Source organism: Thermobia domestica, chromosome 15 (assembly GCF_964235325.1).
Source record: "Thermobia domestica chromosome 15, izTheDome1.hap1.1, whole genome shotgun sequence".
NCBI lineage: Eukaryota > Metazoa > Arthropoda > Insecta > Zygentoma > Lepismatidae > Thermobia > Thermobia domestica.
This window is the reverse complement of record NC_137468.1, coordinates 144,406,268-144,426,940: the sequence shown is the minus strand read 5'-3', so window position 1 is coordinate 144,426,940 and position 20,673 is coordinate 144,406,268. Positions and strand designations below refer to the sequence as shown.

General features: G+C 35.8%; 1 protein-coding gene across 3 annotated transcripts in view; it reads right to left on the bottom strand.

Moving 5' to 3' along the window:
- The window catches only part of LOC145671287 (sterol O-acyltransferase 1), a 98,820-nt gene that overhangs the window by 29,553 nt on the left and 48,594 nt on the right, over positions 1-20,673 (bottom strand). For all 3 annotated transcript variants that reach the window (XM_081740240.1, XM_081740239.1, XM_081740241.1), the window contains 2 exons: positions 7,811-8,045; positions 852-991 (listed from right to left, as the gene is read on the bottom strand). In XM_081740240.1, coding sequence (XP_081596366.1) covers positions 852-991; positions 7,811-8,045 — 375 coding nt within the window. The remainder of the gene's footprint in view (positions 1-851; positions 992-7,810; positions 8,046-20,673) is intronic.

The window sequence follows — 20,673 nt, the reverse complement described above, 5'->3', positions numbered from 1 at the left end:
CCCTTATTACCGGTTTCGCCTGTTCAACCCAACCTCGTGTCATATAAGTCGCAGCGGACTGCAATTGTAAACAGAGCCTGTGGGAGGTGCTGTTTGAGATTCTCGGTCACTTGCAGTGCAGTGGCACGACAGTTATGACTGACAATCCGCTTTAATGCTCGGCGGGACCTGTCACTAAGGGTATTCTTTCGACCACTGACTTTCTTCGCCGATGTGACTTTGCCGTTTTAAGCTGTTCTTATCTTGTACAGTTTTCCTCGCGACATAACCAATACACTTGCTGCTCTCGTCACGCTTACACCAAACAACCGAGCACCAGCAATAGGTCTTCTTTGGAAATCAGAGTGATCGCCCATTTTACACTATAATCATTTGCTCAGTTCAATGCACAATGTCGTTCTACTGGTCCCTCGTATGATGTTTGCCCTAACACGCCAGTACCAACAGCCCGGAGCTGCGATCACCGCCTGACTGTTGCCAGCTCTAGGTTTTTGCGCATCATTCTGACAACCATCTGTATATATACATAATAATAAAAACTGAGGTTTCTTACAAAGTTACACTTGAGTAATTTACAAGTTCAACTTATGCAAAATTCAAATTAAATAAAGGTTTACGAACGAATTACTTAACTTGAGACCTCTGCAGAGCCACACAATTCATCTCACTATAGTTTCACAGTGCTCTCAACTTTCTTTTCTTTCTTTCTTTCTTTCTAGATCATTAAGCCATTAAACCTTATATTTATTAGCTGAAACTCTTGTCAAATAGTATTTGTCCTGTACTATCAATTACAACGATAAAAAGTTTAAATTTGAAGTTTCGTTAGAATGAAGTACGAATATACTTACGCAAGTAGGAGGACAGTTCAGACGAGCATACCACTCCATGCTATAAAGACTCATAAGTAAACCAGTCCCTATACAAAGCATCAGCCACATTAAAATGTTTCCTCCAAAGCCTTTTCTATTTGCTATAAACATCACTCCCACTGTAAAAGAAAAAAATAATAATACTGGCTCTGTAAAAGAAATATACCAACGCAAACTCTGGTAAGTGCCAATTATTAAGTGCCGTTAAGTGGTAAAGACCAATTTGTGTGGCAGGCAACCTTTTGATCTGTTTGCTGTTAGAGGAATATATCTTACTTTCCTTATCTTGAAATCTCGAGTTTCTAACGGACTGCCAAACGTACTTTTACAAAATAAATATCAAAAATTAAACGCTGAAAGCACATTTATAATCTACGAAAGAAAAGTTTAATATTATTATTATTAAGTGAATAAAGTGTTGAAATGAACAATGGACAAAGTTTTTAAAGGGTCAACAAACATTTGCCGAGCACTAACTTTTTCGGATAAGTGGCTAATTTAAATTAATAATAAATTCAAAATTTACCATTACAATTTTACAATCACTAAATATAACGTGCATAGTATTTACACAACTTTGCAACGGACATCTGATGTAACTTATAAAGTAATTTCAGGAGTTTTTCTTCTTTTTTTCAGAGAAGTCTCGGATAACAATTCAAAGTCTGATATCATATTTGACTCCTAATCAAAGATGAAACAATGAAGTAGAAAATTTAAAACAATCACAGTACATAATTACTAATAAACTATTTTCGTCATTGTCGTGCTTAATTTTTTACCTATTTCTCTTTAGGCCTTTACAGTACATCTACGGATCTTGTGTAAGGTCTATTGATGCTGTTAAGCCATTTTCTCAAAGTGGGCCACAATTTATACTTTAATGTGTAACGATAGCACAGCGCCCAGTGTCAGACGACCTTGCTCGCGTCGCGTCTACGTCATAGTTAAAAAGAAAAAAAAACTTTCTTCCAACTTTGAAAAAAAAAAGATAAATTTTTAGTTTGTACAAAATTAATTTTCTAATTATATGTTTGGGCCAAGAGAAGAACAGGAAAAAAAATACACATGATCACAATATTAAAGAGAAATTCATGATATCTTAATCACGTATACAACTATTCAAATTCTGGAGTTTCGATTGGCAACCCTTTTCATTGAACTCCTTAATGTTAGTAGTCAATTTAAGTATTCCACAAGAATACCTAAATACTTACGATTTTGTAACGATAACGCCTATGTGCAATTACGTAGTATAATCTTTAGGACAAAAAGTGCTTCTAAATATCGTATTAACCAGAAGAGAAAAAAAACGAAAAGTAGTTTAAAATGTACTAATTAATATTAATTTGTTTATTAAGTTAAATAATAATAATAATTTATGTATTTTTAGTGCCCAAACAAGAATACGAACTAATACAAATATTATATTGTTTTCTGAATCGCATATTAATTTGAATTGGCTCATACAAAGAACCATTGTAATTCTTGGGAGAACTAACGACATAATGGACCAGTTTCTTACAAGATAACTTTTAAATACGCGTATGAATATAATTAGTATATAAAATAAGAAATTATAGAATATGGTAAAACGAAATGTAAATGTGGTTATAATTTTATTGAGGGTTATTCATTAAATAAGCGAATATATGATATAGTTTTATCATGTTACGGTCCAGAGTTCTTTCGTTAATTTGTACAGGACAACTTAACAAGTCCCACCTTTTGGGAGCCATTTCATGTAACAATAACACTTAGCCTGTATGTGCGATTACGTAGTATAATCTTGAGGGTAAAAAGTGCTTCTAAATATTGCATTAACCAGAAGAAAAAGAACAGTAGTTTGAAATGTACTAATTAATATTGATTTGTTTGTTGATTATTTACAAGTTTTTATGTTGACTTCTGTAATTTACTTGTCGTTATGGCAAGGAGTCGATATTGATTTCGGTTTCTAGGTAATAATACAGCATCTACGTACTCTTTTATTAAAATAATGAAGATATAACAAATTAGAACGCCGTACTACAAGGACGAATGTAAGTTTGCTGTACGTATACGTTATTCATAGATCAAATATCTACAATATATTGAGTATTAAGGCTACTACAACTAATGAGTATTTATTTATGCTGTAAACAGTATATGGTGGTGCGAATAATAATTATTCCAAGATAGAAATAAACGGACTGTGTTAATATATATAACCAATTTTTAAAGGGTATAATTTCTACTCAGAAATAAAGTAGATCGTCGTAAGTTCAACTTATTCTTTCATGGATTGCTTCTCGAGTTAGCATAAATTTTGTCATTTTGTTGAAAGAAGGATTCTTACTTCCCGACAAGATTTCTTCGAACCGTCCTTATGGTGTGTAGTAACCTTTTCGCGGAAAAGTCATTCACAGTTTCAGTCACAAAGAACCCTTTGTTGTTCCACGAGACATTCCCGTAATCAGTATCTTAAAGGAGCAGTTCGAGTTAAAAACAAGTTTGGTGCAATGGAAAGAGTAACAATAAATAAATAAATAAATAAATAAATAAATAAATAAATAAACAAATAAAAAAATAATAAATAAGAGACTCGTATTTTTTTATATCTTGATAGGCCGTCTCGTTCAGCTTCTAAAGGCATTTGTTTTTGATGAATCGTAAATGCTGACGTCACGCGTGGGCTACGAGGGGAACCCAATGTGAGTCAGCAACCACTCCCTTGTATGAAGCTGATAAACCTCTAATAGTGCAGTGAATTTAATAGATTATGTTTTGGGTTCGTTAGCAGTCTTGTTTTGTGTTGAATTCTTGAGGGACATTTTTGTTAGTTGTTTTTCCTACAGCATTAGTATAAAAAAGAGTAGAGAGAGAGCAGTAAGTACGTAGTGTTGTGCGAAGAAGTGTTTCTTCCAGACATGCTTTTAGAGGGGCACTGTCTTCCGGAGCTCTGAGAGTGACCCCCGGAGGAGACCAAAATAATATGTCTATAATATAATAAATATAATAGTACCGTGTGAAAATTATGTGCCTCTCCCAATACTAAGTGTGCCCCCCCCCCCCCCGAATTTTTTTTTCTGAAAGAAACACTAGTGTGAAGTAGAAAACACGTGTTAGTACTGCACGTGCTGTGTCTGTGAAGTGAAGTAGAAATGCCTAACACCTCCTGTGTTTTCGGTTGTAATTCTGGCGCGATTAAAGCTGAGGACATAAAGTACCTTTTTTTACGTTTCCAAGTCGTGAGAAATCACCAGATCGATATAAATTGTGACTCATGAAAATCAATGGAAAAAATGTACCAAATAAAAACACTCGTGTTCCTAACTTCTTGAAGAGCCTGCCTTCGAGAAGTCAGGTTTACTGAAAGAAAAGCTAATGCCATTGGTGGATCTAGGCTGGGGCCGGGGGGTCTAGGCCCCCTAGTTTTTTGACTGACGAAATTGATTTAAGCTATTTTTTAGATATTTTTGAAAGTTTTTAGTAAACATGATATACCTATTATAGTCTGGGTTCTGACAGACAGACACACCCATTTTTTACCGTCTAGATCCACCTCTGGCTAATGCCAGGAGAATTATTTACACGCAAACTGAGAAAGAACGTATATTATTGTTCCAAGTATATTATTGAAAGGTTTAGAATCAGAGCCATTGAACAAGCGCTGATCTATGTCCAGTTACCAACGTAAAATTATAGTACAAGACGCAATTGATGGTTGTAGTCAAGACGAGGCATTAGAGGCTAATAGCGACGATGTCACTCATGATTCTGAAGATAATGCTATAGAAATAAGTTATACAATGTGAATTGGGGAGTGAAATATAACGGCTTGTAGAAGGAATCAGTGACGATAACTGTTCCTCAAGACATTGATTCAGCGTTTAATTTTTCTGTATAAAATGACAATGATGATGAAACTGGTGATGAGAGTTGTTCCACGGAGAGCGATGCGAATAAAAGAAATTTAACCGGTAAAGTGTTTTTTGTATTCTGACAAACTTTACAAATGTTATTTCATTTTTGCCTCATATGTCATGCTCCTGTACGTACCTTGAAGCACAAAATTATAGGGTCAGCGTTAAAAATTGGAACAAAACGTGAAAATGAACATACTTATGTTTGGGAATCGAAGGATGATTAACGAAAAGGTACTTAGATGTTGTAGCAATCTCGTCCGTCATATTTACATGGTATTGGTTTCGAAATTTTAGTTCCTTTTTTGAAACGCTGAACTTATGCTTTGTAGGCTAAGTTTTATAATATTATAAAAACTTTTGTACAGCCCACCATCAGATATTATCATTTTCTACATGCACATGATATTTCTAAGTCTTTGCAATCAGTTCTGGAAAAGGAAACCGCACTTAGAACGTGCCACCGCACCTCTCACAAACTAAATGCTTGGCACTGTGTATGGAAGCCTGCTCTCGCTGCTTGACCACGTATGACGTCATCACAAAATCTTTCTTGTTCTGTTACTTGCTAACGACTGAACGTATCGCGATCAAACAAACACCATTCCTTTTAGAATTTTCAACTCTACAAATGGAAATAATTTGTAAAATAAATGCATTTCTAAGTCAAACTGCTCCTTTAAGCTATGCTACTTTCTTACTATTATAGCAATATAGCAATATGCTACTTTCCTACTGCTATCATAATCATCCCACTGCATGCTAAGTAACATATTTTCGCTGCTGTGATTCACCTGATAATGATTTAATAATTTAGGAGTTTGATGTAATAAGGGTGTAAGTGAGGTTACACCTTTTTGCATCAAACGCATAAGCAGCTTTTACCATACTTGCTTAGCCTCCTGTCAAAATTTCAACTAAATGTCGGAATAAAATGATTCATATTACATTGTTTTATGTAAGCATAATCTTCATGATCAGACTGTATTTTAAGGTACCATTTTAGTTTTGCCTGGTGCGGCTGACAAAAAAGTAGGAACGAAGTTAGTCAAGAAATCCGCCCATAGAATACAAATCCAAGAATCATCCCAATCACGAAGTAATAGTATTATCTATTTCACCTACGCCCGCTTGATTTTAAATCTTCAAAATGACTTGCTTCGAAATCGACCCAAAAATATTTAACTTACAAGATTACTACACTACTACGTTCTCCACGTATTCTGAAACATGTTAAGCATTTGAATTGTGCTTCATAGAAGAAGAAGAAGAAGAAAGAAAAAATTGAGATCTCATTTCTTGGATAGACTAAACCCAGTGAACTGTCGTGTTATTTGGAACGTTTCACAATTACGAAGATAATTCAGATAGTTTTACAAGTGCTGCCAACACTGTCGAAAAATAAGTATGAGTGTGTTGTTAACAGCTTTATTCAATGGACTTCGACCTATAAAAACATCTATGAGTGCAAGTTTAAACCTGCACACTTCGAGTAAGGCACGCTTGCGAATTTAGTTTAGTTACAGCAGCTAGTGGAACATGAATTTCTCTACGGAGAACGTTCGATTTTACATTTATACTCTTTACAGGTTAGGTGAAAGAGATACGAAAATCCGTGAGGATTTCAAAGCAATATATGGGAATCACGTGTGTTTGACATCACTGCCAAATGGATTCCATCATTTGAACATGGAGTTCGCAAAATGACGCTTGTTCTGGTCGACGTCGGAAAGCTGTGAAGTTAATATTTAATGGTAGTTAGTAGAAGGAAATCATCTTAACACCATGGAGATGTTCAGTATGGAAAGTGGCATTGATATGGTACTTTACCACCATTTGAAAATGAGAAAAATATACATAAAATGCGTTCTTCATTCTCTCATTCATGAACAGAAGATCAGAAGAAAGGACTATGCGGCAAAACTGCTCATTCGATGTTTCTATCGAATGGTTTAACACGACCGACAGACATATGTAAAGGGAATGAAAGTTGATTTTACTATTACACGAATCCAAACGAAACGCAAAAAATAATCTAAAACTAGTTGTTTTTCAACACGATTTCAGACCTCGAAGGGAATTTTTCACAATTTTCTTCAACTACGAACAATCACTGGTAGTTTAATGAAATACTAGGTCGGATCATGAATGGAATTTATTATAGTACTTTTGTGTTGGACCCTTTCTTCAAAAAATTGAAAATAAGACGTCTAAAGACAGGAACCTTGAGGGTGCTACTTTTGTATGACAATACATCTGCTCACAAAAGATGTTCCAGTATGTAAAAACTGAATAACAAACAAAATTCAAGTCCTTTAACATCCCACCTACAGTCCCGACCTTGTACCGCGTAACTCCTTGTTTTCTTGAGTGAAGTCTGTCATGAAGTTGGAAAGTTTTTTTAAGAATATTCAGAACTTTACTCAAGCCATAAATTCAGATCTGCTAACAGTACCTCAGTAGAAATACCACGGTGCCTTTAATAAGTGCTTAATTTAGGATTTAGATTTCTGGGCTTTCGGCATCTATGGCCATTTAACCTGTCACGTATGAAGGATGATGTTCCTCGGCGAGCACACTCTCCAGGAAAAGGGAAGGGAGAAAGGATTAAGGAAGAAAGGAAGCGGCCTGGGACCTATAAGTTAGGTACCACCCCAGCATTTTCCTAGTGTGAATGAGGAAAACCCAGGAAAAACCTAATTCAGGATGGCTGGCCTGTAAAAGCTTTCTACAGTTTTTGGACCGAGTGTCCCCACCGGGAATCGAACCCAACGGGACCGTCCACACCGGAGGCGACAGCGTTAGCGGCTACGATGAGTGCTTGAAGCACCTCTAAAGATGTGTCGAGTATGATGGAGCGTAATTTGAAGAATTATAGTAACTTGAAGAATTATAAAGTAATTATTTCACTAAAGTTCATAACGCGGATTTTGAAAGGTCACTTGCAGTGCTGTCTGAATAACCCTCGTACTATTATTTAATTTAGAACTTCGTTCAGTTGAACTAAAACGTTTGTAAAATATAAACTCTTACCTCCAGCTCCCATGAACTCCAGTAAAAGAACAGGATAAAAGAAACGAAATGTGAATGTTAGAATGTATTCATGAAATAACGCAGAAATGGTGAACGTAAGTAGTTGAGCTATCACCTTACTATTTGGCAAAAGATTCTCACATATATCCTTGTAAACATACGTGTACAACCAATCGTGAACCACAACATTCCATGTTCGATAGTAGTTAGAAAATGTTGATGAATTCCACCAATCCTGAAAAATTACAATATGGGCAATTTAATACATATATGTCTTACAATCAACCCTTCTTAAAACACAAAAGTCGGTGAAGTTAACAAAAGTAATAAACAGTATACTTTTGTAGGAACCAAAAATCAAATAATAATAATAATAATAATAATAATAATAATAATAATAATAATAATAATAATAATAATGATGATGATGATGATGATGATGATGTTTGAAATATGTTTATTGGAAGCGAACAGCATTACAGCCACAGATGCCCCTAAGAAAGAAACAAAAATGTTTTTACAATCATAGGGCGCATACAAATAGAATTAACAGCATACAACTGATTATACAAAATAGATGAAATGGATAAAATATTAGTTCAGAAAAATAACATAAAAACATGCAGTATCTGTTACAAACTGAAAAATACAAAAATAACAATAGTAAAAAAATAATAAGCATAATTAACATGCATATAGAAAAGGTATACCATATGGGATAAGTATACAGTATAAAATCTAAAAACAGGTTATTATTAACCATGTAGTTGTTACAATTTACAAAATATTGAAAGAGAAAAAAAAAGTTCAAGAAGATACTATGTAGCTGCTAATACAATATGAAAATAAATATTTCTAAGTTAAACACTTGAGGTAAAATACACTGATGCATAAGGCTAGTAATGACGAAAATAAAATACGCATAAAGTTCATATGACACAAATAAAATAATCCATGACCAAATTAAAAAAGTGCAGTATACGTAGTAAAGGAAGAATTAAGTATAGAAGAAAAGAAAAGATGACAGGAAAATAAAAGACGAGGGAATAATAATAAAAAAAAAACTAACAAAACATAAAAGGATCTTTCAAATGGTACCTTACAAATTTTACAAAATGACCTCCAGAAATATAATAAAAATAAGAAACAAACGTGTATCTGTTCAGAATTAAAAAGAAAAATACAAAACAAAATTAAGAGAATCAATTGCAAGCCTAAAAATACTAAAACATTTCATAGTTTATTTAAAAAATTAAAAAAAATCCACGCACCTTCTTGAAATTCTTATGAAACAAATCAAGAACCGGATAAAAGTTGTTAGCTGTTTCTATACCTTTATATATAGACCTAATTAGATATTTACTAATAAACGAAACAAATTTCCTGTTTCTGTGAGGAATTTTTAAAGAGAGAAAGTTCTCCAGAACAAAATCTCCATGCAGAATTACATGAAAATAATAATAATAATAATAATAATAATAATAATAATAATAATAATAATAATAATAATAATAATAATAATAATAATAATAATAATAATATTGTTTGCATCTGTTCTTGCATAAATTAATCTTAATTATTTTAGTAGTTCCTCTACCCCCTTCTTCATTAGAATTGGGTCATTGGGTCACACTGAAAATAATTTCACTTCCCAAAATATAATTTTTAACTTTCTCGTGTACATAGGTGAACAGTGATAAGATCAAAATACTGATAACCGTATTCTTAGCTCTTGGAAACGTGTGAACTGACATTTAGCTTCTTCAAAGCATTGTCCAATTGTTGCTGACTGGTTGTTTCACATACAATCTTTCGTCATGCACACGCACAGTACACATACCATCTTTCGTCATGCATTGTCTGTCTCATAAGTAAATTAATATTTTTTTTCCCGCGGGATAGTATCTTTTGCCCCTTGAAGCGATGGAAGATATGAGAAAATCAGTTCGCTTAATGTAATTGACCTTTAAAACTTTTAAAGCTGTGGATACTGGTAAAACAACAAAACATTACGTTTGCAAATGCAATTTCCACAACAAATAAAACGAATAGTGTGACAAGCAGGAAAAGCAGAGAAACTGTTATATGGTAAGACGACAGAAACAAAAATCATAAACTGAATGTTTAAAGTGTATAGCAAGAAACAAGTACCTGACTGTGTGGTGTAGTGAGTAATGTTCTACCCTGCCAATCAGCTGATCCATGTTCGAACCTTCGTCAAGTGCCTTTTTCTTTCTTTTCGTCGAAGGAACAGCCATTACTTGTAGTATTAGAGTTTTATATATGGTGTCATTCTGTTAGATTTTTTTCTTATTCTTGTCTAAGGTAATAATATAAGGCTGTAAGTATGATTCTACCTAGGTAGATCAAAAGTAACGATGTTCTAGATTTCTATCCATTAATAAAATATAAAAATAAGCTTACGTCCGAAACTAAATATACAAGTAATTGAAATGAAAGTAGCAGGTTGGTGCAATATAACCTGAGGGCAGAAGAGCAAAGCAATATAACCTGAGGAGCTTTAAAGTGGCTGTCTTATCTGTGTCTTAACTGTGAACTGAACACACCTTTTTTCAAAACAATGAATAATTCTTATCAATGAAATACTGGTCTGTGTGAAAACAAAGAGAAGAGAAAAGAAAACAATATTAGTATAGTTTGTTCTTATTTTAGATGTTTCAGTATGTTGAAAAAAAGAAATCATGTCTACTATTAAATGAAAATATGATTAATAAACTAGTGTTCATACCGAGTGGAATGACAGTATTGTGGCAGAGCCCATATTCTATGATTAATTTTTGTATATTTTTGAATATTCACTTTATTAAAGGATTTTCTTTTTGTTGTTGGTGAAGGATTACAAACAAGGAAATAAGTTATAACTAACTAACTCTATGGCTTATGGAACCCGGAGGTTCAGTGCCGCGTTCACAAAAGCTCTCCACTGACTTCTATCCTTAGCTAATTGCATCCAGTTTCTACTTTGTATTCCTATCTCTGCGAGATCCATCTTAATATTATCCTCCCATCTGCGCCTAGGTCTTCCTAATGGTCGTTTTCCTATGGGTCTACCAGTCAAGACTTTGAAAGCGTTTCTACTTTCTTCCATTCTAGCTACATGACCTGCCCACCTAAGCCTCCTAGACTTGACGACCCTAACAATGTTGGGTAATCCGTATAAACTATGTAGTTCCTCGTTATGATGCTTCCGCCATTCCCCATTCTCGTTCCTCTTGGGTCCGAATATTCTTCTCAGGATCCTGTTCTCAAATACTTTCAGTCTATGTTCTTCCCTCAGAGTAAGCGACCATGTTTCGCAACCATACAGAACAACAGGCATGATTATCGTTTTATATATTTTAAGCTTCAAATTCCTCGACAGAATTCGCGACGACAAGAGATTTTGAACCGAGTAGTAACACGAATTCCCTGCTTTCAGTCGACATTTAATTTCTTCGTGAATATGATTTTCGTCTGTTAATATTGATCCTAAATATTTGAAAGTATCCACTTTATCAAAAGCATTATTTAATAGTTGGAAATAAGTACCATCATGGAAATAAGTTATGTTAATCTAAATAATCTCACTAATGCAATTCTCACTAAATTTTACATGATTGTATTGTCAGCTTTTTAAAATCATTGTAGCACATTGTTCGCTATCTGAGAATTCAGGAACTGAATTCTGCAAATGTGTAAGTGAGAGCAATCTACAGAATTTACAATGTTGCGTTTGTAAAATTATTGTGAACAAGAAAACACATTCACGGATATGTGAAAACTGTCTAGAATCATGAGAAAAGAGCATTCCAAGTATTGCGAGTTGTTGGTTGCAACAAGGAAGCGACCTCGTTTTCTTCACGAAAGAAGGACACACGTGTCTGACGTCAGTTGACACAGTCAAATTCCTTGGGACAAGAGTTCAACAAAAACAGAGGGACGAGAGGTCTCGGGACTCAGTAAGGAGACTCGGTACGGAGACTCAGTTGAGAGATTCAGGAGTACGATTCAGTAGTCCGAGAAGTTGGAGAGAAGTTGAGACTGGAGTCTCAATTCGATTACGTTTAGCGAACTATCATTGGTATCAGCCATCGAGTACATTGAATGCAGAGCTGAACCAGACCATCGTCATCAATGATAGCAGCAGGGTGTCTTAACCATTGAGGCACAATTCACGATAAAGATATCAACCAGGCGATATTTTCCATCCAGAGACTTGACACAGAGAGGACCACCAAGGACCACCAGAGAAGTTGATACCCGAGGTATGTGTAACCTTAATAACAGTAGTCAACAGCTCAATGCTTGGTTTGCGTTGCTCGTTCTGGCAATCATTCTAGATACCCGAATCTAAACATCACAGTTTTACACTCCGACATTGTTTATGAGAAATATAACCATCAATCATTCATTTTAAATCTGAGTTGTCATTTCATGGTAATTCCCTGTAAAGATATGTGTGAGTCGTTAACCTCTCGCTTTGAAGTAGTGAACGTTCCCACTCATTCTAGATGGTGAGTGGAAGGTGACCTTTTCAGTTCAACATTTTCATCCCCGTTTTAAGACACGAACTGAAGGGGTTGTCAGTATGTATCTGGAAGGTCATATTCTATTTGGGAATACTCACGTGAGAATGAAAAGAATTTAACATCTATGGAATCAATCCTATTAAGAGATTAATTTCTGATTGGAGTTCATTTAGTTAGGGATCCCAAGTTAAGTTGTAGAACCGTGTATCATAGTCTCGGTTCTGAAAGGAATGTTACACGCCCAATGAACCAACTGACCAGTCTTAGAACTATCAGTTTCAGGAAAGATGATTGGTTTGTGAACTGTGAAAGGTCTCTATTAATCTACAAACCAAGATTGGAGCAATTTCCTCTAACCCAAAATAGATTAAAGTCACAAATCTGCATATAAAAGTTGATCGCTCGCTGAACTATTGTGACCCATAATTAAACTTGATTTTTAGCTTCCTAAAATTGTGCTTCTAGGTTCAGTGGAGCAAATCCTGGGGGAATGAGAAGGACATGACTGAGGGGGACTGTGCCCCCAATAATCCGATTTGAAGTTTTTTTTTTTTTTTTGGCGGAGGGGGGCAGAAAAGTGATGATTTGTGTCCGATTGCCACAAAGCAAAGTGAGATGAAATTGATGTCCGCCAGAATAAGCCTCAAATCTGCCTGCCTCCCAATGTTGAAGACAATTCTGCTCGCTTGATCCTCCACAGCATTATTTTTCAACTTCATAAATATTTTGAACATCTCTTTAAAAAAATATGTGAACGGTCTTACCCGTCCCCATAACCCAATGTTGAAGACAGATTTGCGCCGCTGTCTAGGTTCCTAATACGGGTTCAAAGACCTGTAAATATATTCTAAAAATCAAAAAAATAGAATACACAATTCGTTTTAAAATATAGGCTAGAGCAATCTTTAAAGGTCAGACACGAACTAGTTGAAATGCTCATTCTTCAAACGAGAAGAATAAGTTTATGGAAATAATATTTGCGAAATATCGAAACCTCTTCCCCAATAGAATAGCATATCAATCGAAGTGAAATGAAAAAGATCCAAGTGAATCCAACTGCTAAATATCTTCCAGATTTATTTTAAACAGCTAAAATGCTTACTCACTTTGGCCAATTTATAAACACAAAATGGGAAATTAAGATATTGTAGCAGTTGCCTTGCTTTCTTTGCTAGAGTTGGACTTTCCGTAAACGATACACCACGTGGTCACAGATTTATAAGGAGGAATTTAAATGCCGAGTTTCATCTTCCTATGATAAGAGATTCATCAGAAACTCTCTTTTTACAAACTGGAATATTACAAACTGGAAGAGCGCAATAGCAAGAAGTAGTGAGGGAAAAGCGTCTTAAAGATTCCAACTCGACGCATGTATGAGACGAAGCATAAAGTTACCAAGTGACGGTGTGGCAAAGTTAGAAAGATCCACGACTTACGTGCAAAGGGTCCTGGGTTCGATTCCTGCTTGAGTCGTTTTTCGTTTTTCCTTTAACCAATAAAGTAGCCATTTTTAACTACGAGTAAAAGTAGCCATTTTTCATTTATATACTATGTGGATATAGATTAATAGTATTGTTACTGTCTTGTTATTTAAGTTATTAATTGACATAAAAATGAGGTGTTATGTTTAATGTTTAACAATACCTATCATTTTTCATGTTATCAACAGTCAAGTAGCAAATTTTGCGTAATATTTAAATTACATTTAATACAATATATCACGCTAGTAGCAAATTAAGCATGAATGCTAAAACATTGTTCAGTTTCAGTTCAAGAGATTTTCTTTAAGGCCTTTCTATTATTTTGTCAATAGCTTACAAAACACAAAAGCAGACTTTTTTCACGTGTAGTCTTTAACATTTTTCCCATATATTTTTCTCAAAGTAGGCTAAAGAAGACGGATGATTAATGAAAGTAAATCCTAGTTAAAGTAAACTTTAAGTGACCCTTAACGGGTATCGAACAAGAGACTACAAGAACCAAAAAGAAAGCAGGGGTAGTGTCATATCAATTCTCCGTGTGTATGACGTTTCGTCGTCTCCAGGTCTGTTCCGGTCATACCCGGGACACGAGTGTGACTGCTTCCAGATCACGAAATTCTTAACCAGTTTCATCACTGCTTCCCAATACTAGTATAATAATAAGGTCTGTTCCAACCCCAACGGGTAAGAACTGACTGTGGTAAGATACCTTTTTCTGACAACGGAGTTCGGTTCTCGGCGGGGGCTCATGTATTTCGGATCCCACGTTAAGCTGAAAGTCCATGTCTCATAAAGCCTTGCTAATAAATGGGACGCTAAAATCAAATCAACTACTACAATTAATAACAGACATTCTAGAAAGAACTCTGCAGACCATTTCTTCATAATAAACTTTTTTTTTCGTACCAAACAGAGCAAACATAGTATAATAACAAGCATTCTGTAAAACCTTCCGAAGTATTCAAACACTTAAAAATATTATGTAGGAACTTCCACCATAAATAGGTTCTAGCAAGCAAAGTAGGCTATTTTGGGCATTATTCAATTTGATCAGTTGCTACATTTGCTAATGAAATGTTGACGTTACATGTTCTCCCTGAAATATATGTAAAGGAAAAAAAATATCTTTTGACCAAAAATCCGACGTAGATACGTTAATTTATATAAAAAAACGGAAAACAGGAGCTGATTTAGTGAGCTGCTCTCTGTATTTATCGCTAGTTTAGTCAGTTTGTAACGACAATATTAAAATCATGGGACGTCAAACTTGTGTTGCGTTCTTCAAGGTTTAAAGTTCTTTAAATATTTCAGATTCTATCGAGAGTCAAATTCATGGTGTATATTTCAAAGTGAAGTTTCCCTATCTTGTATTTCAGCATATAAGGGCAAATATTTTCGCTAACTTCAAACACCCTGCATTTCATTGCAGTTTATTTTATTATAAACCATTGCTCATTGTCCATGCCAAGGCTGCTATACTTTCTTCGCTGTGCTCCTTCTTGGAGGGATGCTGATCTACTGGAATGCTATGGAAACACCTTGAAAACCGGTCTAGAATCTATCCTGAATTGTTCACTCAACAATAACTCTTGGTTGCAGGCGTCCCTTTTTGTTAACCACGGAGGTCTCGGCATTCGTCGCGCCATGGATCTGGCTATTTCATCCTTTCTGTTTTCATTCTATGGCGCTAAGCCATTGATCGAGACCATTTTCCAACAAGATCTTAGCCTACTATCGGATTCGGATGTCAACGATAGCATTGCTAAGTGGTCATCTATAGTGGGATCAGATCCCCCTCACCTTGATAAGAGAGGACTACAATCCTTTTGGGACGATCCTCTTATAAATCATCACTTTTCAGCTCTACTTCAGTCATCCGATAACCCAGAAGACAAGGCAAGACTTCTAGCTACATCATCTCCAGAAGCAGGAGCTTGGCTCCATGCTATCCCGGCACCTTCTTTAGGATTACATCTTCCCAATGACAGTTTTCGAATTGCCAGTACCCTGCGTTTGGGAGCAGATGTTTGCGAGCAACACAGATGTACTGCCTGTAGAAGTGTCGTAGACAAGAAGGGCCTTCATGGACTCTCCTGTGCCAGTAGTGCGGGCAGACATTCACGCCTCTCCAGCATCAACGACATTACAATGAGGGCACTAATTTCAGCAGGCGTTCCTTCTATATGTGAACCGTTGGGATGCAGTCGTGCAGACGGCAAGAGGCCAGATGGTATGACCCTAATACCATGGAACAAAGGAAAAACACTTCTATGGGATTTTACTTGTTCCGACACCTTCGCCCCTTCAAATCTGCATTCTTCCTCAGCACAAGCTGGCAACGTGGCTGCTCGCCGGGAAACAGAAAAGTGCAGGAAGTATAGCAATTTACTCGACAAATATTTTGTCGCTATAGCTGTCGAATCGGGTGGTTCATGGGGTCCCGAAGGCCTTAACTTTATAAAGGAAGTTGGTCACCGCATTTATTTATCGTCAGGAGACGCTAGAGCAACCTCTTTTCTACTGCAACGCATCAGTATGGCAGTACAAAGAGGGAACGTTGCATCAGTTTTGGGAACGCTACCCTCTGGTAAGGAACTGGAGGAGATCTTTTGTCTGTAATCTCGGCGAAGGTTTGAGGATGCTGTTGCGATGCTTATCCCAATAACGTGTATTAGTGGATAATTATATTTTGATATTCTGTAAAATGTAAATTGTGCACTGTTCAAGGAATGTAATCTTTTGTAGTTTTGCCAGCGGACTTAATACAAAGTGGGTTCTGTGCGTAAAATTGTTCATGTCTGTTCCTTATTTTTTGCTGTTTTGCTGTTTTTCTATCGCTGTTAAAATTTGCATGTGTTACTACTAAAAGACGCACAGATGAATATTTATACCAAAAACCTGGCCAAAATTATTTACTGTTTCTTTAAAAGTTCCTGAAAAGAATGTATATTAACGTGTGATGAAGATTTTTTCCGTGTTGAAGGGTGTATTACAGTTGTAGTTTGCTTGTCAAAAATCTCTATTGTACAGTGTAATTACGTAACATGTTTATGAATATATATTACATATAAAATTGCTTAATTGTATTATATATTATTTGTCATATTACCTTCGACATTTTCAAGTATAAATGTATCATTTTTCATTTCTTTATATCACGAAATGCAATGCTATAGTGACATTTTGCTTTATGCTCTCTGTTGCGTTAAGAACTAAAGGTGAGTATTTTATATCTAAACGAAAAATAAAATTAGTTATATTTAGTTCCAGAAATAAAGATGATGGAAGCCAATGTGCTGACCACACACAAAACAACTGAAATCTATCTCCTTGATTATAGCTAATTATGGACTACAATTTAAGAGAATTCAATTTATTTTTGAGCTGTAAACTCATTCATAGTTTTTATTAATAGTCAAATCTAGAACAGTTTTACGCTTGTAAATTCTACTTCATCTTGTTCGCTTGACAATAAATAAATACATAAATACTTGCAGAATATCAAATCCCACCTTAAACTGTAACCATATGTTTCTTTTTACTGGAGTTCTACATGATCAATGAAAAACTAAAAATAAAAAAGTTGTAGGACGAAGATTCGAGCGCGGGTCGCGGAAATGGAAATTCTGCACGGATCCAATGAGCTACGGAACAAGATACACAAGACCTCTGGCGATAACCATAAGCTTCACGCTGTAAAAGATTTTTTTTTTTTTTCTTTTTGTTAAGTTTTACGATATTTCTATAGTGTCTTTTATGAACTGCAAAGAGAAAGAGATCGTGCAGTCATTGATTTGGTTAGGGATTGAGCTTTTAAATCCTTTAAAACATTAATTAAATCGCGAGGTGGTAACAAGGAATGTGTACCGATTTCATTCTCATAGGAAGGGGCAAAAGATACTATCCCGCGGAAAACATGCATTTACTTATAAGACAGACAATACACACAAAGTTCAAGATGACATTTTGAGAAGCGAAATGATGTACCAAGTAAGAAGTGATCTAACTCTACTAATGACGGTAGTAAGAATTACCGAACTCTATTGGATTAATTAATACAAGATCGCAATAGATGGTAAGTACAAAATTTATTCGAGAGCTTGCACCATGCTCAAGTCATTATGAATTATGCTACGGACGTGTTCCCGAGAAATGCTCATAATCTCTGCCACACGTTTCACTAAAAATGAAGAGTTTTACGTCCCACGTTTATGCCGGTTAGACTAAAGGAGACGGTGATTATGAGAAATGAATGAAACGGTGGAATGAAGAAAGTGGGAGGAAACAGGAGAACCCCGAGAAAACCCACTAGTACGGTGTTTGTCCACCACAAAGTTCACACGGCGCGAGCTGGAATCGAACCAGGGATCCCAAGCACCGGAGATGAATGCTCTACTACCACGTTTAACTAAGATTCAGCGATTTTTAACAATAATGTCAGATTTCATCCATGATTTCGGGGAAAGCCACTGTTTTAAGGTGCTATTAAACTGTAGCGAAGGGGACCGCGGTGGCTCAGTGGTAGAGCGTTCACCTCTGGTGCATGGGGTCCCGGGTTCAAACCCTACTCCCGCCAAGTGAACCTTGTGGTGGACAAACACCGTGTGCGTGGGTTTCCTCGGGGTTCTCCTGTTTTCTCCCACTTTCTTCATTCCACCATTTCATTCATTTCTCACAATCACCGTCTCCTTTAGCCTAACCAGCATAATCGTGGGACCTAAAACTCAAAAATTTCATTTCATTTCATAAACTGTAGTGATTATGTTCTGTGTATTTCCCTTATATTTTTGACTTTACAATAATTAACAAATTTTTAACTAGCACATTTGGTTTTAGGTGTTATGTATTTAGTAAGTTTAAGTGTTTTAAAGTATTCAGTAAGTTTAATATAGTTTAAAACTAGGTAAATAATTCTGCAACTTATCGTTGATAGTATGCAAACAAATGGTAACACTTAAGTTTAGCTGAGGGCGTAAAATATATGACTGCACAGGGGTGTCATAATCCTAAGTACGGGTCTAGATATGGAAGAGCACGCAATTAATCGGTTGGAACTCTTTTTACGTATTTCGAACATAATGAAGAAAAAAGACATAACATAAGTCACCTACAATACTTTTCTTTCGTTCTCTTAAATTATTCCAGACACACGAACACAATAGTACTTTCTAAAACTAAGCAGAGAAATAAGTAAATTTCAATTTCTCAAAAGAGTATGTACTGTATACAGCCTTCGAATAAATCTCGAATATAAAGGTGTTTCAAAACAACAACAATAACGTTTGGGAGGTGATTACTAACACAAAGATAAGACAAAGTACAGACCAACCTGAGTGCACAAATGCTTACTTTTGGAGTTATAGGCTGCCAAAAACATGAAAAAATAACTTTAAAGGTCCATAGCTCCAAAACTATGCGACCTAACGTAGTCGGGTCAAGACTTCACTTAAGAACTAGTATATGCCCTATCTAAATATTCAAGTTTCAGAATTCTGCGGTACTTCCGCAACAATTTTTATAGAAGTAGTTGGTGAGTACTTCAAATTATATGTCTATAACCAAACTTTCTCTATAAAAATTGTTGCGTGAGTACCTTAGGATTCTGAAACATGTATTTTTGGATAGTGCACATATTAGTTTTTAAGTTAAGTCTTGACCCGACTGCGGTAGAACCCATAGTTTTGGACCTATGGACCTTTAAAGCTAATTCATGTTTTCGGCAGCCTATAACTCCATAAGGAAGCATTTGTGCACCCAGGTTGGTCTCTTTTTGTCTTATTTTGGTGTCAGAAATCACCTCCCAAACGTTGTCGGTGTTGTTTAGAAACACCCTGTATAAATCAAAGCACAAAGTTACTACGATTGTGTCCTGTATATTTCTACTTTCTTAACCCATACTGTTTCTATCCTCTTTCGAACCCAATTCCACCTTTCTCAAGTGTTTATTCAGTTTGTTGAACGAAGTGTTGCGTCGCAGTGTTTTCTTTCTTTATGTTTGTGTCAGTAATTAAATTTTATTAATATCTACACTCACTTGGACTTTTATTATCCTTCCAATGTTATTACAGAGGGTTTCTCAGAGGCAACTTCCTGCAACTAGTTTGAATTTTGTTTTCTACGCCCTTATGCAATATCAAGGCTATAAAGGGCGGACCAACTATTAACGTGGCCTTTTAACCACGACAAAGGCTTGAATCCGGTATAGCTGCTGGTCAACATACTATGGTGCAAGATCAAGAGTCATAGTATACGCCATTCCCCACCACACTATCTTGCATTTAGAAGAGAGTACTAGATTCCGCCAATGGCCCTGGCTCTGTGAACAAATTTTTCCCTATCTTTCTACAGTTTCCTGCTCTCCTGAAACCCTAATCCATCACTGTCCTGACTACACGTTTTTCTTGGTGAGCTGAGAAGAGCTTTCACCTACCACCGAAATATGCCTGAATTCCACACTGAAGCAAAGTATGCTGCTTAGTGTCCGTATCTCCACTAACATAAAATATCTAAACCCACCACTACCTTATATGTGGTTACGTTTAAGGTTTATGCATGAAACCTTAATTTGGGGTGCATTGCGAAGTTAACTCTGTCTTATACTCCTGATAGAGGAGTTATAAGACTAACTAAACCTGGTAAATCTAGGCATGAATAAAAGATACAAGCCTCAATGCGTGATTAACTTAATGAATCGGATTGTTATGTGGTGTCTGTGAATTGTTTATGGGATGTGACATGCTTGGCGTTGACATATTTCACTTAAGCACACACCTATTTTTCTAGTTGAAGAGAAAGTCCCACTGGTCACTTTAACGCACAATCTCAGCACAAGTACTTTATGTCCACAGAGGTC